The sequence below is a fragment of the Athene noctua genome, chromosome 3, assembly GCF_965140245.1.
Source record: "Athene noctua chromosome 3, bAthNoc1.hap1.1, whole genome shotgun sequence".
Lineage (NCBI taxonomy): Eukaryota > Metazoa > Chordata > Aves > Strigiformes > Strigidae > Athene > Athene noctua.
Genome location: NC_134039.1, coordinates 81,476,211 through 81,497,991, shown reverse-complemented (window position 1 = coordinate 81,497,991; position 21,781 = coordinate 81,476,211). Strand labels below are relative to the sequence as shown.

General features: G+C 39.8%; 1 protein-coding gene across 2 annotated transcripts; it reads left to right on the top strand.

Annotated features, from left to right (window-relative positions):
- Positions 1-5,170: 5,170 nt before the first annotated feature.
- On the top strand, positions 5,171-21,656 carry SEC61A2 (SEC61 translocon subunit alpha 2). 2 transcript variants are annotated; one of them, XM_074903493.1, is made up of 12 exons: positions 5,171-5,273; positions 6,507-6,574; positions 10,435-10,500; positions 12,328-12,406; positions 16,447-16,578; positions 16,722-16,831; positions 17,433-17,586; positions 18,567-18,727; positions 19,756-19,953; positions 20,177-20,368; positions 20,519-20,595; positions 21,268-21,656. In XM_074903493.1, the coding sequence occupies exons 1-12, from the start codon at positions 5,267-5,269 to the stop codon at positions 21,452-21,454; spliced, it is 1,431 nt and encodes a 476-aa protein (XP_074759594.1). In that variant the 5' UTR covers positions 5,171-5,266; the 3' UTR covers positions 21,455-21,656. The 2 variants fall into 2 exon arrangements, with proteins under 2 accessions (XP_074759594.1, XP_074759595.1); XM_074903494.1 differs by lacking the exon at positions 10,435-10,500.
- The last annotated feature ends 125 nt before the right edge of the window (positions 21,657-21,781 follow it).

Below are 21,781 nucleotides of genomic sequence, written 5' to 3'. Positions count from 1 at the left end.
TTTCTATAAGTGTTGTGGATTTTCTCATTTCTTTTCCTATGGACCAGGAAGGAAATCTGTTGCAGCTGTTGGTGTTCTTCAATTCATGAGCTGTTAAAGCAGGATTCCTGGGGGTGGCCTTGCAGGATGGCTCCTGAAGGCTTCAGGCACCACTGTTTCTCTCGCCTGGACAAGCAGTGCTTTCACATCGAGCTTGCAGGGCTGAAGGTGTGCTGCAGGGATGGTGCCATATTTCAAAACTATATTTCGTAGAGGCCAAACCAGTTTCTAGAGACTAGCCTGAAGAGTGACACTACCTCCTACCTTGGAAATTCTTCTTCTCAGTGTCCTTCTGGTTTCTTGGGTTTTTTCTTAACCCCAAGATTGTACTGTTAAATTGGTCTATTGGTTTGGTTGTCTGTCTTGACAAGGAATGTGTAACTTCTCACTGGTAAAGCCAAAGGGAAGTGCATTTAAGAAACCATCTCTTTTGCAGTCCCAGGCTGCTGTGCTGTTTCACCAGTTCTCATGACTGTTTTGGAGGGCTTACTTCTGCTCAGTTTCTTCCTTCAGTAGTCCTTAGTTCCTAAACAAAATCTTCTTCATGCTGGAAGAAGGCTGAAGTTGTGACCAAGTAAGAGAACAAAAAAGAGTCCAAAACTGTGGCAAGCTAAACAAGAATACCGTAAGGCAGACTGCAAAGAGTTTGAGGGACAACTTGCTGAAAGGTGTAATAGTGAGGTCTCGAATTTCAAGTGCACCAGAAACTGGACGGGCAAGATGCAGGAGAATTAGGAGGTCAAAGGGACTTTAAAAAGATCTGCTGTAGCAAAAAACCCAAATATTGTTGCTTGTTGTTGTTGCAGGAGGTCCTCATCTGGAGGCCTCCTGGGAGGTTTCTGAGCAAAAACTCTTTGCAGTGTAGGTATTGCAGACTTTGTCTTGAAAACATGTGTTAATAAAACAGGTTATAGAAGAAATCAGTGAAAGGAACAGCAGCAAATGACAAAACAGGAGGGTAATCAGCCAGGTTTTCTGGAGGAGCTCAAACAGATACAGGTATTCAAGCCATTTGAAGAAGTTCCTAAAATGTACCTTTGCTCCAGCAACAAGACAAGGTGAGCAGGAGAGGACAGTGACTAGAAGGAGTTCAGCTGGAGCCCTCACAAGCGTGGAGTGACACAGGTCTTCCCTTTCTTGCATTCCTGAGGGGGTTTCTCCTGAATCCCATCTCCTTCCACCAGGAACAATTCTTCCCTCCACGGTATGTGGGAGCTCTGTGCCCAGTTAAGAGGACTAATGTAAGTGTCAACTGGAGCTCCACAGGGCATCTTGAAGGGCTCCCAAAAGGCTGTCACACCACTGCTGTTGCCCTTCTGCTTGTGTGACTTTTTCAACTAAACCTGTTTGGAAGAAATGCAAAAAAAAAAAAAGCCCTTTGGCCTCCAATCCAACTGCTAAGAAATTTCTGTGGCTGCACTCTCTGTACATCAGCAGTCAGTGTCCAGTTCCTGGCTGGAAAGCACTGGCGCTTCCTGAGGGAAGGTTTCAGCACAATTGTCATCCGCGGAAAGGAAAGAAATCAGTCTTTATTGGGAAGCAAACCTTGAGGTTAAGCAGGAGAATAATGAAGCCACAGGGCAGAGGGAGGTAAAAGGTGCCCAGGCAGACGCCAGTGTTGACTGCCCTCCTGCTACCCCACTGCAGCTCTCCCAGCACCCCAGGATTTTTCCCATCATCTTTATTTTTCCAGTCTAGCTGTCAGGGTGAAGTTGGCACCTCCCTGCTCCTCTCAAAGTTATCTGGGGGAGCATGCTTGAGTAGACCAAACCCACCACAGGCCAGAGACCTTCTTGAAAAGAAACAAGTGGGGTGGAACCAAATGTAGCACTTGCAGACAGAACATCATGGTAGGTGAGGGAGGGAGCTTACAGGTAGGGTGTGCATTCACCTGGGGAAGCAGCTCCCATAAAGAAGCATTTCTCAAGCCTGCTTTGGTATCTTATCCTAATTAGTTCACACATTCATTCATTAACTCTGACCCAGAAGTGACCTCTCTAATCTCTGTGCTGTAGTGTTTCACATGACTGCTTTAGGATATCCATCACAGCGACATGACATCACGTTTCTTCCACTTTGCTCTAGCAAACTTCACAACTTCTTATGTGTTCTGAACAGCTTTGTCTAATCGAGACATATTCTGGTTTAAATTTCTGAGATTTCCAAGAATTTCTTGCCATGATCCCTGGGCCATAGACTCTTCCAGGTTGGAATCGCCTTTCCTGCGAATGGCTGGAGCTCTGCAGTCCTTTTTTTTTTTTTTTTACCCACAAATATTGTCTAGTAACAGCAGCTGCTCTTTCTCAGAGATACAGTTACATTTTCTTTGGGTATAATACTTGGGATGCATACTTCAGTTTGTTAGACACGTTGCCCAAACAGGCACTTGTCATGTTCGGTACTTTTGGTACTGGAGGCTGAAAGCTGAAATTGCTTTGGCTGCATCTGTAAGCCAAGGAAGTTGTAGAGAACAATCATCAGCCTTGACTCCAAGCTGATGATTACATAAACCCACATTTTTTACACTATTGCTATAAATGCAAGGGAAGAACAAAGTATTTTGAGATTCACGTGGCCTGAAGCTGACCCTGTTACGCACCACTCCCACACAGGCCGTGCAGGTTTGGTTTTCTATCCAAGTAAAGGATGTTCAAGTGTTCAGAGCCTGTTTTATCCTCCCACTGGGAGACGCAGCTATTTCTGTAGTGCTGCTCAGCTAAATGTCTGCAGCCTGGCATTGCTGTGCCATGCAGCCCCCAGGGATGCTGGGGCAAGGACTGGAGAGCTTCAGCACAGCTCTGCTTGATGTCACTGGTGCAGGTTGCCCTCAGAACACTGCTCTTCTGTGACAGCTAACAGCTACCAGCAGCAAGACAAAGCACTCGCTGAGTTTGGAGTTAACGCTGTTTCTCCCACCAGTTTTGGATGCACACAAAGCTGTTTTCAGGCTGCGTGCCACGTGCCACTCTGCACACAGACACGGCACTGTCTGCGTGAGTGCTGGATTGCTTTTGCAAAAAAACGTTTTGGAAAAGAGAAGCAGAAATTGCAGATGCCTCAGATGAGGGTATCGCTTGACAATGGGAGTGAGTTTCCAGTGTGTGCAGGAAACTTAAATCAGGAAAGTGCCAGATAAAATAGTGTACAAGTTGAGTGAGTGGGTAACAGAGCAGGTTCCAGTCCTTGGACAGGAGAATTTTGTGGGTCATTAAGAGAGAAGTGAAGCTTTGTGTGCTTAGACAGCTGAAACACTAGAAAGAGAGGAAGTGTTACTGCACTTGTCCGTTGTGTGTGTTTTCAAGATTCTCAGAGAAGTGCAAAACTAGAATTAAAAAGATAAAGGCATTGAAGGAATGAGATGTTAGGTTGAGCAGTCATTAAAGACAGTAGTAACTGTGGGTGACAAGAAGAAAACACATCAGGGAAACAAATATTTTAAACTAAGTATTTTAGTAACAGTATTGCTATTTTAGATTTTTTTTTTTTAAAAAAAGTAGCCTGAATTTTGAAGACACAAAGTTTTGAACACCACAGTAGCATTAAAGCACACCTGGAGTGGTGCATCTCTGTTAGTACGGATTGAAGGAACCTCCTGGACCTTCTATCAGTCACCAAAACATGAGCCAATGACTTATAGATAGGAAGGTTTGATGTGAACAAGCAAGGTAACAGGACCTGTAATTTAAGGAACTTTTAAGTATGGCTAAAAATTCAAACAAAGGGTAATTACAAGAAACTTCCCAAAGTTTAGCTGTTAACCCAGCTATTAATTTGTAGAGTATAATCTACAAGCAAGGTGTTTGGCCAGTTAATTACAGAATCAACTAGGTTGGAAAGGACCTTGAAGATCATCTAGTCCATCTGTTCACCTAGCACTGACAGATCCCAACTACAGCAGATCCTTAAGTGCTAAATCGACCCAACTCTTAAACCCCTCCAGGGATGGGGACTCCACCACCTCCCTCGGCAGCCTATTCCAACGCCCAACAACCCCTTCTGGAAATAAATGCTTTCTGACATCTAGTCTAAAATTGGGTGTTTGTCAGACTATTCAGGAAACTCTGTGAAAGTAACTGCCACAGGGTAACTCACTAGTATTTGTAAAACTATGACTATGAACTGTTAAAAAAAGCCTTTCTTAGTGATCTCAGATGAGGGAGGCTACTGAACAAAATTCTTTGAAGATATTATAGCAAGGCCTTGGTGAAGAGGATTCGTTTCATGGAATGCAGAATAAAATCCAATATATAGATTCAAGGTTGGGGAGGAGCCATAATCCTCCACATCTCATTCTTTCTTGGTAATTTAGCCTAAAAGAGCAGGAATGCAAGCCTAGGTGTAGGATGAGTTAACTCAGAAAGAATAAATACTATTTAAAATTATCATATATAAATCCTGCAATAAATTCTGGTAACCCTTATTTTACAGACCATTGCCTATTGTAACGGAGAGCTCTGAAAAAGGTTTAATACCCATTTTGGTGGTACCTGTTCTCTGTCCAGGCACTCCGTCAGGTTCACTTCACCCACGGACCTATGGTTTTATCAAGTTACTTGTGAAATTATCGCATCCACCCATCAACATTAGTGGGTTGGGATACTAGCAAAAACACACCGGTACCAACCCGCTCAGTCTGTGCTTTTCAATCGATACTACTGTATCAGCAACGGAGGAAACCTACCCAAACCCCCCGGGAGTAAGAAGATACGAACAAGGCTGCGATTCAGAGTGAGGAGGAGATAGTTTCCTCCTTCAACGCGAGCTAAAACGAAATCGAAGAGTGATCGTTGGCCGCGTGAGTGGGATGCGGCTCCCCAGGGGCAGGCGGGGCTGCGCCGGGCCCCGGCCGGCCACCGCCGCTCCCCTCGCGGCGCGCAGAGCATTGTGGGAGCGCGGCCCGCGGGTCCTTCGGCGCCGTGGCTGTCCGCGTACAGCCTGATCCGGCCCGTGGCGCCCGTTACTCCCCCTCCGCCGCGCGTCCCCTTCCCCTCGCCCCGGAGGAAGGGGCGGGGCGGCGCCCAGCCGTTAGCGGCGGCGGTATCGCTTTTCCCCGCCGCTTCGGTAAGCGCCGGTCGCCTCAGGGCAGGGATAGTCGTCTGGAGCGATGCCTGACGCAAGGAGGAGGGGGGGGGGGGGCCCTGCGGCCGGCGTCACGTGACAGCGCCGGCCGGCGGCGGAGGAGCGGCGGTGACAGCGGCTGAGGCAGGCGGCCGGCCCCGCCGCCGCCATGGGCAGTGAGTACCGCCGGGGCGGGGGGGGCGCCCGGGGAGCCGGCCTGGGCCTGGGCCGGGGCCGGGGAGCAGCGGCGCCGGGGAGCAGCGGCTCCGGGGAGCGGGGTCGCTGCCTGTGTGAGGGCACGACGTGGCCGGTCGCCGGCCCGGCGGGCTGAGGTGGCGGCGTGCCTGAGGGACCCGCCGCAGGCAGGCCGGAGAGGCGGCGGCAGCGGGGCATCCTCCTCCTGAGCAGTTTTCCCTGCAGCCGGGCAGAGGGTGAGACGAGTCCCCGCTTGGTGCCGTTTTTTTTTTTTTTTTTTTTTTTTTTTTCCCCTGGCCGTAGTATTTTAACACGGGAGCTGTGCCGCCTTCTATAGAGCAAGATGCAGCTTCTGATGAGCTGCTTGGAATAAGCAAAGGAGAAATATGTCAGAGCAAAATATAAAAGTAAACATGACATTTCGACCAAAATGTAACTTAACTTGGCTTGCAGTGTAATAAATGCATTTATTTTGAGGAAGTACTGATGGTCGTTTTCTATGGCTCTCTGAATGTGTTGGGGCTGGGAATGATGTACAAGTTTTGGAGGACAAATTGCCCACAAGCACACGTGCTTTGATTTTTAAAAAAATTATTATTCGTTTTTCCATGAAAAGAGATCAAACTGATTCTCTGTTTTAAAGGAGAAACTGTGAACTAGAGATGTATCAAAAATTAAAATAAAATCCCCAAAGTTCTGATCAGAATAAGTGTTGCAGTGATTTATTTTAAGATTTTTAAATGTATTTTAGAGAGTGAATTATTTTTCTCAGTTAAATACTTCTGTAAAACACAAGATGTTCATCTCTACATGGATGCTTTTTGATGTCAGTATGCTTTGCTTCTGTGTTTAACTAGCACACACTGATACTAGGTCATTTATTTTTAGGTGAAATGCAATTCAGTTCACTTCTGGTCATATATACAGTCCTGGTTCTCATCTAAAATTATTCCAGCTGCTGAAAAAGGAATGGACCAAATCTGATTAGAGCAAGAATTCTCCTTAACATCTTTGCCCTGTTCTCAGCTATTTTAAGAAGAGGTCATTAGTTTCCAGACATTGAATTAAAATGTGTGTTGATGAAATAATTCACTTATGAAGTGTTACTTACACTTTATTTCCTTTGTAGAAGTTAAATAAAGCTGTATGAAGTTTTATACATTCATAAAGGTTCATTAATATTTTTTGTGTGTGTGTTTGTTTTTCTGGAACAGTAAAATTTTTAGAAGTTATTAAGCCGTTCTGTGCAGTGTTACCTGAAATCCAGAAACCGGAAAGAAAAGTGAGTGTCACGTTATGGTCTTAATTTTATTGTCTCAAAGATAAGAGAATATTGCATATAATATAAATACAGACAGTGGGCCCTAAAGTAGGAAGTATTCTTTGGAGGAGGGGGAATCCATGTTAAGATAAAAGATTACTATGATGATCAATTCTTAACAGCTTTCTGATAAGATGTTCCACTTTGTAATTGTGTTAACTTTTTTAAAAGTCTCATCTCTAGTTTATTTAGTTTCAGCTCCATATGATTTGGTCTATTTTTATATACTTGAACAGAGTCTTCAAGCTTATTTTTCCCCTGTGGATACCACTGTTGTCTTTGTGGATGCTGGTTTGGCTTTGAGTACTGATCACAAGTCCGGGCTTTGAGCTGGCTTATATATTACTTTGGAAAGGCATGTGTTGTAATTCGGGAACCACAAATTCAGGTCTTCCTTTCCCACAAAATATTTTCCACTCCCATAGCTGTGATTCACCTTGATGAAGTGGGAAAGTGATCTGTGATATAGTTCAGGTAGTTACTCCCTGTTCACCTATTGGATGTGACACTTTCCTTTGTTCTGGAATCAGTGAACTGGGTTCATTTACAGCTGATCTCTCTATTCCCCTAGCCCTAGAAGGTCGTCCCATTTCTCAGCACATTTTCTAGATTAAAATGAGTTAATTTCTGCAGATCAGAAAGAGACCTGCCTTGTCAGAAAAAGCAAGCCCCACCATTCTTTACTTCCGAAACTTAAGCAAGCACGTATCACCTAGGTGACAAAGGTTCTAATTAGAGTAATAAATTTACCTAACATTCATTGTCATGACTGGCATGAAAATTCCTTAAGAGCTAAATGTTGGGTTTTATATTCTTAAAAGGAAATGCATAGCTGGGAACGTGACACCATCCAAGAGAATCCTCTTTTGTTGATGAGAGATTCCTGAAGGTTAGGACTGAATGCAGAGATGTTTGTGCCAATAACCATAGCTGAGCCTGCTGGATTGAATGGAGAAGATACAGTGAAAACTGCTGATTATTCCCCTCTGTAATTGATTTTTTAAAAAATGTATCCCCTGGCTCTTCGCTCCATCTCTCTCTCCTTGTTGTTTTCCTACATCTTTGCCTCTTGGGACAGGTTTTCAAACAAATTATTTAGGTCAGAAAAATGCATCATCAGAGCAGGAATCTCCAGAGCCAGATGGTGCCAAGAGTTGAATGCACTAGGTGTGGGTGGAAGGTAGCAGTCTTTGTTTCTGGAGTAGTGACCCTTAGTGCATTCTCCTGGTGCTGATTTATCGCATATCTGTGATTAGTTGGTTACATCCATCCTATTTTTGTCTAGCGAAGTGGAAGAGGAAGCTAAGATGAATGTACAGATCCTGATGTTTTTGTAAAACTCATGGACAGTTGTGATTTTTCTCTTGTTTGGTTGGTTTTGGTTTTTTTTTTTCCTCCTCTCTTTCTGTTTGCCAGAGAGGAAGAAGGGCTGGATCTGTCCATGTCCTCCATCAGCAGATGAAGGATGCCCAGAGAGGAGCTGAGATTCCTGTCCTCTCTATTTGGGTCACTTTGTCTTTATTACTGTCTAGGTTGCTGTCTAGGCAATGGCTGCCAGTTGCCAGCTTTGTACAAATTTGAAGTGAACATATAACTGGGAACATCTTTCCTAGACTGAAGAGCCCTTTGACCATTTATGTTGTGTTCCTTGCTTGTGAGGTTTATTAGGTGACCTAGGTCATTCTATATAACCATAATTCTTTGTTATTTACTGTTTTCTTGCAAGCTGTCACTGGCAGACATCTTAGTAATGGTTTTAGTGGATTGATTAAGGCTGGGACAAGAAATGAAGATAACAAAATAGAAGCTGTTTTCTTTGAACTTGGTTGTGAAGATGAAGTTTTGATTCAGTTGGGCTCTCACTGAATAATTTTGCCGTTACTGTTGATGAGGGAAGTGGGCTTTTTCTGTCATCGGAGAGTGTTGTTTTTGTGTTTTGGCCAACTTGATCAACAGAAGCAACAGCTACTTCTGTAGTTAGTAGTATCGGTTTGTATTTCCCTTCCTATGCACAGATATTCTTAAGTAGAACACCATGTTCAGAACACCAGGAAGATGATGCTTAAGTCCCTTAATTTTCACGAGTTTTAAGCAAAATGTCAAAGGAATAAAATGTCCAATTGAGTCTGATCAGAAGATGAAATGTACTGTCCCTGTGCTTGTTATCATTTGTGGCTGGAAAGTTTTGGTAGCAGTCTGTATTTTGCTGTTCCTGGCATATGGATTTGGATGTCTTTTATTTTTTTTTGTCTGTTTGAATCACAGAGACCGTTTTCCTTGTGAGTAACTATGATTTGGGTGATGCAGAATTTCTCTAATGTTCATATTCACCACAGCTACAGAGAGAGCCAGAGCTTGGTTGATGCCTCAGAAACTAGGTTTAACTGTTGGGCTGCAGAGATAATTTGATTAAACATTTTTCTTTCTAAATGTTTGTACTTAATCTGAATTACAGAATTCACTTGGTAAAGTGGGTCAGCACTACATAAAGTCTTAAGAGCAGATACTGTTTGGGATTTTCTGTCACTATTTTTCCTGGTTTTTTTTATCTTTGTACTGTAAGTATTTTTAGCATCTGTCCTCTTAGAGTGAGGCGGTATCAGTAAATACATTAAATACTGGGATTATTTTGCTTCTAAGTAAGTGCATGTTTTCACTTACAAAGATACAGACTACTTCTGAGTTTTCTTTTGCTTGAGAAGCTGTGCTGCTGCATCAGTTTGTAGTTTCTTATTTATGGGTATTCAGTACCTATAAAATCAGGCATTAATCCCTTTTCTTGTTACCTCTTTACAGGCAGATTCAGTGATTGGAGGCAGAAAGCTAGTATTTCTGCTGTATCTGTCTTACATGTTAGTTCATGGCATGTTTTAGTAGCCGCTGTACTTGTGCCAACAGTGAACACACTTACCCTAATGTTTACAGTCCATGGAAGAGAGGTGGGAACTTAAACATAGTGCTGCATCTTAGCTCTTTCTGGTCTCTTCAGGTGTATTTCTTTGCCTCATGCTTTACTCATGATTTGAGTAATCATCTGGTTCAAACTTCAGTCTTGTGATTCCTCGCTTCTTGCACCTTGCACTAGTTACAGTTGCCTCAGGTGCTGTAATCCTGAGATTCTCTTCAATGTATTAGTGACTAATGATCATTAATCTGACATCTTTTTAAAGTAATATATAATCTACATCGATAGAAATATTTTGGAGGGAAAAAAAGAATCTTTAAAAATTATTTTGTGGTCTGTGTCCATGATCATAACGGTGAATTTAAGCTTCCGCTAAGACACTTTGAAGAACTTAATTTTAAATATTTTGAATTGCTCATGATTCTGGTTTTTAGCACTTGTATTCACAGCAGTTTAATCTCTTTAAAAATTTTACAGTGCTTTTGTTCAATAACTGCCAGCTTTACAAAACAGTGCCTCAAATCTGTCGAACCCTAGAGCACTAATCACTGAATATAAGGGGTTTTTTTGCATTAATCTTTCACATTTGTTCTGGTATGTCCATGTTTTTACCCATGCTGTTGCACTTTTGTAAATACCCACTGTATTAGAATACTATATATAAAATATATTCTGACTGAATGTCAGCTATACTGTCAGCCAGATCCCATATAAGTTTTCTTCGACTATATAGAAGCCCCTGACAATCTCTTTCTAAAAATCTGAAATCATATTAAAAATTCTAATGAGAGATGATGCCTTCTGCTTCAGTATTTTGCATCTAATTCTGAATGATACAGCATTTAGTATGAATGTGAGAGTACAGTGAAAATTCTACATACAATGAACACATTAATCTCTACAATCTGTTCTGTAGATCCAGTTCAGAGAGAAGGTACTATGGACAGCTATCACGCTCTTCATTTTCTTAGTATGCTGCCAGGTAGGTATTGATGTTTTCTGTGTTGAGAAAACGTGTGTTTTGTACATATAAAATAAATGCTAGAAGCATAAGCAGTTCTTGTTTCATGTTGACCTACCAGTTTGAGTTACATATTTTTATGGTTATTATTTAATATTCAGTTAAAGCAACCTGGTTATCTGAAACAGTCTTTATTATTATTGTATAAGTTTTCAGAAACTAATGCTTTCTACTTAGACTAAAATAAATAATGTTGGGTTTTGTTATATGAAGGGTCCTATCAAATGATGATACTGGCTACAGGGTGAACAGCCGAGCAAATTATTCATTGAGTAATTCACTGAGCAAATTTATGCATTCTTTACCCTCTGTTCATCGTTAAATTTAAATTTTAGCATTGACAAGTTTGAAAGTGAAATAGAAATGACTGTTTTCACCTGATTCTTCTCAAACAAGCTGATGGATTCTAAGATTGCAGGAAAAATGTTTTTCTGAGGTGTTTAAGTTGACATTTAGAATTTGTTTTTTGTGAATATATTGGCAAAGATGTTCACTAAAACTCCTCAAAAATACAGGTCTTTGTAAACACGTGATCTTTATTACTCACTGTTGCAGGAGTTCTTAGAACCTGTACTTGGGTTGTAAACAGAGTGCTTTTTTTTTTTTTTTTTTTTAAGAATACTTAGATACTGCAGAAAATGAGAATCCATGTATTACTTGATATTTTTTTAGAACTTGTAGACCTCTTAAAAGATTTAAAATGAACCATACATATTCAGAATCAGGCTTTTTAGGTTATATTTATTAACTTGCCCGTTCCAGACTCTGGAGCATAGTTTAATAATTTTTGTTTACAACTCTGAAGGACTGTTGAAAGGCTTAAACCCAGCTCTTGTACCGACCTGATTTTTTGGAAGGAGGAGGTGGCAACGATAGAGATAGAAGAACACATAGTTTTCTGTGTTTCCTAGCTGCTGGATGTAGGCATAATACAAAAGATTATAGTAGTTGAAAAGGAAATCAGATGGTGCAGACTATAGTTTTCAGGAATTAATCCATAAAATAGCTTGGATTCCTAGTCTGATGTTTTTGTGATTAAGAAGAATTTTAAAGATGTCAAAATCCCTTGGTATTGACATACAGAATATTGGAGGTGTTTTATAAACTTGGCTGACTTTGACAGTTCCATACGGAATATTTTAAAATATATTCCCAGCTGTAGAATTTGAATATTTAAAATTGCTGAAGGAAGGTATTTATATTGTAGTTTATGCCATATCTTTAATTTGTACTGAAAAGAAATTCAGTTTAGGGCTGTTTTTTAAAAAATAGAAACCTGCTTTCTTCTGTCAAAGATATTTTGCTACAGTTTTCTCTCTTTTTTTAAACTCAGAATTGCTGCAAAAATTTTGTTGAAATAAGTAATGGAATATCACCTAATATTTTTCCCCGTTCTGTTACTGGTTTGTGGTAGCTAACCAACTTATTTTATGCTTTTTCTGTTTTTTTGGGGGGGGTTGTAAGTACTCTAGTCAGGCATTTACATCTTCAGCTTCAGTAGTCTGGCTTATGTGCACTGACTCTTCTTTCCAGGGGTTTCTGCTTTTTTCTGTAGAAGGGTCTTAGTTTACATAGTTTAGTCCTCTGAGTCATGCCACAGTTGGAGGATTAAAATAGATGGTGTCAGTATCTGTTATTATATGCTCTGGTTTAATTTAAAAAAAAAAAAAAAAAGTTGGAATAAATTCTGTTAAACAGTTTAACAGTTGAATCGTTACATGTGAATATTTTTAGATTACTGTAAACTTTTTTTGTATATCTGCTTAATACCATTGTGCACTTTGACAGATACCTTTGTTTGGAATCATGTCATCAGATTCTGCAGATCCGTTCTATTGGATGCGAGTCATCCTTGCGTCAAACAGAGGTTAGCAGATGGTTTCCTTTCTCTCTGTTTTGTAGTGGTATAAACAGATCAGGAGAATAACAGTTGGCTGTTGAATTTCATACAACCCAAATGTCATGTTGAAACACTTTACAAAGTTCTTAACACTGATGCAATTAAAACTGACTAATACTTGAAGTTTACTTCATTTTAGAAATGGGGTTTCCTTTGACATGCAGATGAGACTAATCTTGATTCTCAAGTTTGGGGATGATTTCTGTTTTGAATTGTAGATCAGTCTCTTTCTGATTAATAAATGGGACTGGCGATCTGGTCTGCCACTTACGAACAGCACTAATGTGCAGCATGAGAGTGCTGACTAGAAAATACCTTTTGTGCAGATCAGTTACGCCTCATAACAGTTTGGCAACATTATGGGTGAGTAATTTTACAAGTGGGAAAGCTAAGGGCAGAGATGACTAGGCTTATAGTTTAGCAAACCCAAACTAACTTAGAATAGACAAGTGGATCCCAAACAAATATATAAGGTGGCTTTAATGCTAGAAGTGTAAAACTGAAGATGAGTGACCTGGAATGCATGACTAAATGAGGACAGTGGCCTCATCTGTATCTTGGAAAATTGGCTGGAAGAGGAAAATCATCTGAACCCTCTAATATGAAGGTACAGATTATTTTGGAATGGCAAATTTTGGCACACCAGTGAAGATAATAAAATAAGGTAAACAAGTTATCTGTTTCAAACTCTACTGCAGAATTCACATACACAATTCTGTGTCTCACTAGCAGCGTATGCCACTAAACACACTCTCCACTGCTGTTGTGGTTTAAACCTGGCTGGCAGCCAGACACTGTGCAGCCGCTCACTCACCCTCCCCCTGCCCCAGGGCATGGGGGAGAGAATTGGAGGGGTAAGGGTAAGGAGGCTTGTAGGTAAAGATAAAAACAATTTAATAATTGGAATGAAATAAAATAATAGTGATGCTAATAATGGGATATACAAATGGGTGATGCACGATGCGATTGCTCACCACCCATCAACAGATTCCCAGCCTGTTCCCAGCTGGAGATCCCAGAGGAGGGAAAATGCTGAAACTGCAATCCTGGAAGAGAGAGAGAGGCCAGCTTCCTGGCCAGCCCTCACCTATGTACTGAGCATGCCGCTATATGATACGGAATATTCCATTGGCCACTTCGGGTCCGTTGCTCTGGCTGTGCTCCCCCCAGCTTCTTGTGCACCTGCGCACTAGCAGGACATGGGAAGTTGAAAAGTCCTTCATTTCTTAGCAACAACTATAAACATCAGTACATTATCAACATTATTCTCATACCAAATCCCATACTGAATCCAAAACACAGCACTATTCTAGCTACTAAGAAGGAAAATTAGCTCTGTCTCAGCTGAAACCAGGACAGCTACCCAGACAGAATGGTAACAGAGGCCAAGAAAATACTAGAGAGACGGTGAAGGCAATAAAAAGCAGAAGTGGGAAAGTTAATTTTCACCTAAGTCAACTGACTAGATGTCAGTGGGGGATGTGAGGTAAAGGCTAAATTATTTGACATCCTAATTTTCTTGATGTTGGAGAAGTAGAGATTTGCATGGGAGAGGACATAATATTTAACATGGTACTGAACAGTGTGTAAACTCTAGGATGCAAGTATGAAAGAATCACGTTATAACAATGACTTTAATGCTTTCACACTTTACATTCTGGTAGCAGGAAAAACACTAAAAAAAAGTATGAAAAAATGCCTAAAATTATTAAAAATTAGAACTGAAACAAGGACTGTGGCAGTCAGGCAGAAATGAAAAGAAGATTCCAGACAGTAGGGGAGGTGCTCAAAAACCCTTTGTTAAATTGAGATTACTTATTAAAGGCTCTTCAGGAAATTAAGCTATTGTGGGATAAAAGGGGAGACCTAATGGCTTAAGAGCTGGTTGAAAAGATCAGAAGAAATGTCTGTACAAATCTGTAAGTGGCTACAAATTGAATATTGCATGGAATTCTAATTTACCATGCCACAAAGGATACAGTGAACTAAAAAAACACTCTGGAAAAGGCACCAGAGAGAATCTAAGGTAGATATTAATCTATAGGAAGAGATCCTAAAAAAATAAGGATTCTTTGCCATGAAATGTGCATGTCCCAAATGTCTTTTATATCTTAATCTCTGGAAAAAATGTGGATAGGGAATGGATAGTCTCTCTTTCCTTATACTGTAAGAGGGAAGGGGCAGCCAATGGTATTATTAAGCAGCACATGTAACTCAAAGTTTCTGAATAAATTACTGGCAGAGTTGCCAGAAGCAGTTTCTAAATAAATGACTGATAAATGGGAAAAAAGAAATACAGAATGATACTTCCCACAGAGAAGGGGCCCCTTCCAGAGTTGGGCTGTGAGGATAGATTAACTTCTAGGCTGATCAACTGTGGATTCAGTGTTTGTACTTCTTTTCATCTTTCACGTGACTTTACAGACCCTGCTTCCCCTGCCACTGGTTCTTGTTGAGACTTTACCAATCTGCAGTGACTAAATAGCTTTTTATTAATAATTTTCTTGGTAATTTTATGATGGAATACCACTGTACTACACGTGAGAGCAGAGTTCCACTTAAATGTACAGAATTGAAAAGAATTGTAAGCTGATTCTCTTTTGAATCTCTCTGGTGGGTATTGTGACTTAACAGCAGAAAAAATGTGTATTATTTACATCCCTTGAGTGGCCATGTAAAAGATGGTGATGAAGTAATTTGATCTGTCTTAATTGAATACTAAACTTGTAAAAATGTGTCCTTACCCAAACTTCTTTTCTTTAAGGTTCCAGCTTGGGAGATGTGGAAAAGTTTTATCACTTGGTAGTTCTAGTTTCTTAATTTTCATCCACATTTTCAACATTTTGTTTTTTTGAGCTTTCAACATCTTCAGATAGGAGAAGATGTTCTGATATTACCTGAAGGACAAATTAAATTTCAAAAAGTAATCTCTTTATAATGTTGCTCCAAAAATGTGATGTGGAAGAATGGTTCTGTATTGAGATGGGAGAGTATATTGTACAGGCAAGAGGTGGGCTATTTTTCTGAGTTTAATTGCTGTGTATACAGAATCATCGAGGTTGGAAAAGACCTTGAAGATCACCTAGTCCAACCATTAACCTAACACTGACAGTTCTCAAATACGGTACGTTCAGTTCTGCTCCTGTACTGCACTATAATATAACTCAAGCAGGTATCAGTACTCAAACAAGACCTTGCTGAGAGTATTTCTAAATTAAGAGTATTGGGTGGTAGTTTTGGTTTTGCAGGTGCGTGTCTGAGGATTCAAGCAAAGTGAGTGCCCCAGTTATTAGACCAGATGAAGTGATTGGGAGGGAAAGCCAGGCAGGCTTTCTGGGTTATACACCTGTGTGCTGCAGCAGTAGTGTTTTATGAAGTTAATATCACCCTGTCAGAGTTGTATACAGTTGGAAGTTGATGCTTAAGTGATGTTGTGGCAGTAGGGGAATTATCAGAGTAGAGCATTTTAGTGATGTGTTTGTTTTGTTAACAACTAGTTTAATCCTAAACTTCTGTGGTCTGAACTAGAGTCAGTGATTCTGAGACTGGCATTATCAGCTACTGTGAATCTGTGACATCTTTTCTGTGTCTTTTCTGGTCTTCAAAATTAAATTTTTGGAAAATGTGATAGTTGAAGCACTGACAGAATAAACAGAGACAAGACACTTTCCAGTGAAAGGTTCCTTGATATGATATGCTGAAAAGCTGAGCTTCAGTGTGCATTGATTTTTAGTGTTAGCACGGTTTCACAAAAATATTTGAAGTGAAAAGCTATATAGGTTTTTCATGCTGCCTTCAAGATTACAGATTTTAACACAGCAGCCTTCTTTTGGGAGGAGATAACAGTCTTTGTTTTGATCATACCTGTATGATTGGATATACATTTGAAGAGTTATGAAAAATGTTCCTTAAAGGTCAGAAATCTTTGAACAGACCTAATATCCTCAGAGTATAATTCTTTAGGTGAGATGCTTGAATGACAATTACTAATTTTTCTTCCTGTTTAGGTACTTTGATGGAATTAGGTATCTCACCCATTGTGACATCTGGTTTGATCATGCAGTTGCTAGCTGGAGCGAAGATCATTGAAGTTGGTGATACTCCAAAAGACAGAGCCTTGTTCAATGGAGCTCAGAAATGTAAGCACTGTTCCAATTAAAATTAATAAGCACATTTTTATTCTTGGGAAAGCAGCCTGTCTAAGTGATACTAGATGTGAGATTTCTTTGGTAGGTGATTTCAGCAGATTTTTTTAAAGGATTTGCTTTCTCTCTTGTTTTAGTATTTGGGATGATTATTACCATTGGGCAAGCCATTGTGTATGTTATGACTGGAATGTATGGAGATCCTGCTGAAATGGGTGCTGGAATTTGTCTTCTTATTATAATTCAGGTTTGTAATGAGCTATTTTGTGTGTAACTGAGGCTGGTTAGATATGGTATAGCTGGAAGGAAAAATCTTTTTATGTCTGGTTGCCTTCTATTCATTTATTTTTAATGCGATAAAGCATCATCCCTTGTCTGTCTATATATAAGAAATTCTAAATATTCCATACAGGAGGAGAAAGTTGGGGTAGTTAAAAATGTTTCAGATAGGAGTGGCTGTTTGATTTGAAATACAGGAATTGGTAGACTTTGAAAGCAGTAGCTGCTGTTCAGTACCGTGGAGGACTTCTCACTAAAAGGCACAGGTGCAGTTTTGAGACACTATCCTGTAGAGCAAAGTAGTAAATAAACAGACTTAAACGCTTTCGAAAAATGCGCTTACAGAGTAATCTGTGTGCTAGCATCAGTGTGGAAAAGTCACAGAGATCATTGCCAGGTGAGATGCGCAGGCGTTCGTACGTGAGAGGGTAAAAACATTGCATGAATGATAGATGACAAACTTAATGATCACTCTCCAACGTGATGAAAATACTGAAGCAGGGAATTAATGCGTAATTCTTGACTTGATTTGTTCTTGTTCCTGCTCAGTTTTGTGTTTTTTCCCACAGCTGTTTGTTGCTGGCTTGATTGTACTGCTGTTAGATGAGTTGCTACAGAAAGGTTATGGCTTGGGGTCTGGTATTTCCCTGTTTATTGCAACCAATATCTGTGAAACCATTGTCTGGAAGGCTTTTAGTCCCACTACCATCAACACTGGCAGAGGTACGTGTGCGATTACCGTTAGTTACAACCTGTTTCACTGAAGGTATACTATACATAAACTATCAGGGGTTTATCAGATGGATATTAAAGAAAATGGTTTAATGTGTGATGATTAACTTGTAAAGTCAATCATTGTCTAACACTGAAGATAAAAATGTTGTCTGAGTTACGTGAAGATTAATAACCTACAAGTTTGCCTTTGCTGATTTGAATTGCAGTAGTTAAACTGGGACTTGAAGCCAGTCTGAACTTGAAGCCAGACTGAAGCGGTTTAGATTTCCAAACTGAAATAGTCTTGTTTTATTATCATTTAGTTGATAGAAATAGAGAACATCAGAAATTCTGTCTGTTCACAAGAGTTGTTTATGATCCAACTGTTGTTGGTGGCTATAGGATACTTCTAGAGCTGGTGACTCCAAATTACTTTAAGCTAGTTTGGTTCTTCAGGGACTACCAGCTCTTCATTCCTCAGACAGTCTTTGGCATTTGGTTGTCCTGAGACCCTGGAAATACCAAGTTCAGATACGGGTGTTTGCATCAAGAAGTTAACTAGTTTAATACATACATTTTAAATTCTGAGACAAGTTTTTAGTGTGCTTTCATTTTCATCTGATTTTTAGTAGTTCTGTATATTACATTTTATTACTGCTTTTCTAAAGCTGTTTTTCTCCTCGTTTATTATTTCTTCCTTCCAGTCATCCCTCTGCCCTCAGAAAAGAAAGAAAAAGTATTCTTTCATGTGTGTGACTGGGTGTGTGTGCATTGTTTTTTGTGATGATTTTTTTTTTTGTTTTTTAAACCAGTAATAACACTTGGGTAGATTATTTTACATTCTGTAAGCTAAATCAGAATCCTGTACTGTGATGAATTTGTTGTAACAAGATTTATCTCCTATTGTATCTGGTTTTATATGTGTCATTCTTAAAATTTCCAGAAGAAAGATACTATTTTTAATTTTTTTTTTTTTTTTCTTCATGCAGGAACAGAGTTTGAGGGTGCTGTGATTGCATTGTTTCATCTTCTGGCTACACGAACCGACAAAGTCCGGGCTTTACGGGAGGCTTTTTACCGACAGAATTTGCCCAATCTCATGAATCTGATTGCAACAGTATTTGTATTTGCTGTAGTCATATATTTTCAGGTAAAACAAGAAATTCCTCATAGTAGTTCTGCAACTGCATAGTGTGTGGATCTTAGACACTGCAGTCACTGGGGCAAAATGCAAAAATTAAACTAGAGTAACTGAAGTATCTTAGCTTTGAGTAAGAAATGTTTAATTTCAACCTTGTTATTTCATACCTCTGTGACAGTACAGCTGTTAAATTTTATAGCCAGATGTACTTGTATGGAGACAGTGATGTAATCTCACATTCCATTAAATGCCATACACACTGAGAGTATTTTTACTAAAAATGGATTCTGGAATTGCAGTGGTTGTGTTGCACAAATAATATACTTCGTAGTTATGTTAAAAGAATACCTTTGGACAGAGGTAAAGAGCTTGGCTTCTTTGGGGTGTGCATGATACAGATTTGTTCTAGAAAACAGTCATGTAATTAATGCATAGATTACTGATTTTCTCTGATTTTTTTGAAATACTTAGCTTTAAAAAGAAATACCAGCCAAGTATTTACTAAAATGGACACTAAAGGAGATCCATATGGTGATTTTTTTTTTTTTTTTGTATGTGTGGCTGAACATTTGTTATTGTTGTTTTGTTAAGCTGTTGAGTCAGAGTGCTGGCAGAAAAAATGATTTCACTGTTTTTCAAATCCATGTGGCTTTCTTGGGTCTTCTCAGATAAGAGCCTTCCCCACAAAACAGAAGGCTTATTACACGGAAGTCTGCTGTTAACTGGCTAGATGTTAAAAGCCATTAAAGGCTTTTATCAAACCCTATTCTATAAAGTGCATTTTAGAGGAGTATCACTTAGCAGATGAGAGGTAATGTTTACATAAAAAGAACAGAATACAGCCAAGCAGGAACACTTATCATTCTTTAAAATTTGTAATGCAGACTGCAGCAGAAAGCCTTTGGGTTTGACTGTCTCAGGCCTTGCACTCCTTGTTTATCTAGCAAGAACTCTATCATCAGGAATAGCTTTTATGTGTCCTAGGAATACCTTCTATTTTGGAAATAAACTTGGTGTATTTGTGTTCTTTCCTGTAGGGATTTCGTGTCGATTTACCCATCAAGTCCGCACGATACCGTGGACAGTACAGTAGCTATCCTATCAAGCTCTTCTATACCTCCAACATTCCCATCATTCTGCAGTCTGCCTTAGTTTCAAACCTCTATGTTATTTCCCAGATGTTGTCTGTTCGTTTCAGCGGCAACTTCTTGGTGAACTTATTAGGACAGTGGGCAGTAAGTATTTTACCACCCTCTTAACAGCGTAAAATTGTTTGTATATATTACTTCATTGTGAAACTTTGGTATTTAACCAGCTGAAAACTGGAATACTTACTTTTTAACATTAGTCTATAAAAGCTGTTTTAAACATTGCAGAGGAATTCCTCTATGAGTACAGGATAGAAATGTGGGAGATCGACGAGAAATAACTAGTTCCCTTTTTCTTCCCCTCTCACAGGATGTCAGTGGAGGTGGCCCTGCTCGCTCTTATCCTGTTGGTGGCCTGTGCTACTACTTGTCCCCTCCAGAATCCATGGGTGCAATATTTGAGGATCCTGTCCATGTAATAGTTTATATAATATTTATGTTGGGATCCTGTGCGTTCTTCTCGAAGACTTGGATTGAGGTGTCTGGCTCATCAGCAAAAGATGTAGGTGTTCTGATAGACGTGCCTAAATGTTTTCAAGCACCACCTCTAATTTAGAACTGACTAGCTACTAACTGATCAGTTATTACTCTGACTAAATATCAGGTGACTATGAAACACCATAGCAGTTTCATAAAATTATGGTTTTTGCAGGTTGCCAAGCAACTCAAAGAACAGCAAATGGTGATGAGAGGCCACAGGGATACTTCAATGGTTCACGAGCTTAACAGGTAAGGAAATGTTGGTTTCCAGCTGGATGGTTGAGTGCTGGGGAGGTGTCAACTAGAGCAGATATTCTCGGAACAATTTGAGACCTTTTTCTACTGCAGATGTCAAAGATTCTTCCCGTTCAGCTGTTGCCTTTCCTAGTAATGCAGAAGATGTTTATAGCAGTAGGTAGGAGATTAACCTGTAATGTCTCTTAAACAGCATAATGAGGGAATTTGGATTGAAGCTCTTCTATGTTTGTAAAAGGAAGACACCTTGATTTTTACAGGTGTTTAGTTTGCTGTTACTGAACTAAGATGACACCACAAAGCAGTATTTTATGCAGCATCCAAAGCCTGCAGATCTATGCTGAAGGGTAGATTCATCCCTACATATTTAAGTTATTCTTGGTCCTGTGGAGGTTACATAGCACACATATACCTAAAACTGTTATACTTTTAATTGAAAAGCTTTGTCAGTGTTCGAGTATTCACACAGCTTTCCTATCAGTGAATATTTATTTTAGTTTCTACTTTGTGCAAGTATGGATAGTAAGAGCTACTGGCAGAGGTGTGTTTGCAACGCTACCTTTGTTGCTCAGTATTCTAGTTGGTTGTTTTAGTAGTAGGTGTATTGTTAGAATCCTTGGATGAAAATTGATGATTATGAATACCTTTTTTTTTTTGTTCGTACAGGTATATCCCTACAGCAGCTGCATTTGGTGGGCTGTGCATTGGTGCCCTTTCAGTATTGGCTGACTTTCTAGGAGCCATTGGGTCTGGCACTGGCATTCTCCTTGCAGTCACTATTATTTATCAGTATTTTGAAATATTTGTAAAAGAACAGGCTGAAGTTGGAGGAGTGGGTGCATTATTTTTCTAGATGTCCAAATATTTCATGGTTTGCGTGAAAGAGAAAGTATTTTGACAACATGCGTCATTTAGTCCAATAATGCTATTTTCTTTTTACTTGTTTTAAAGTGCTACGTGTCCCATTACCATAATGGGCATTGAGCAATGCCTGTGTGCAGCATTAGTACCAGCTGCCTTAAGAATAAAGTTTACATTATCTTGTTTAAGTATTATCTAGTGTTGCCTGTAATGCTGGAAACCAATTCATCTACCTTGCTGTTCAAACACTACAGTGAGATGGTAAAATGTATCAGTTTGATATCGGTAAACATTTTTGCACACAGCATTAAACTGTTCA

Excerpts from the sequence above, each read along its gene's own strand:
- SEC61A2 (XM_074903493.1), top strand. Across the intron at positions 6,575-10,434 it reads TCCAGAAACCGGAAAGAAAA|ATCCAGTTCAGAGAGAAGGT; the intron begins GTGAGTGTCACG and ends TCTGTTCTGTAG. Across the intron at positions 16,579-16,721 it reads GTTCAATGGAGCTCAGAAAT|TATTTGGGATGATTATTACC; the intron begins GTAAGCACTGTT and ends CTCTTGTTTTAG.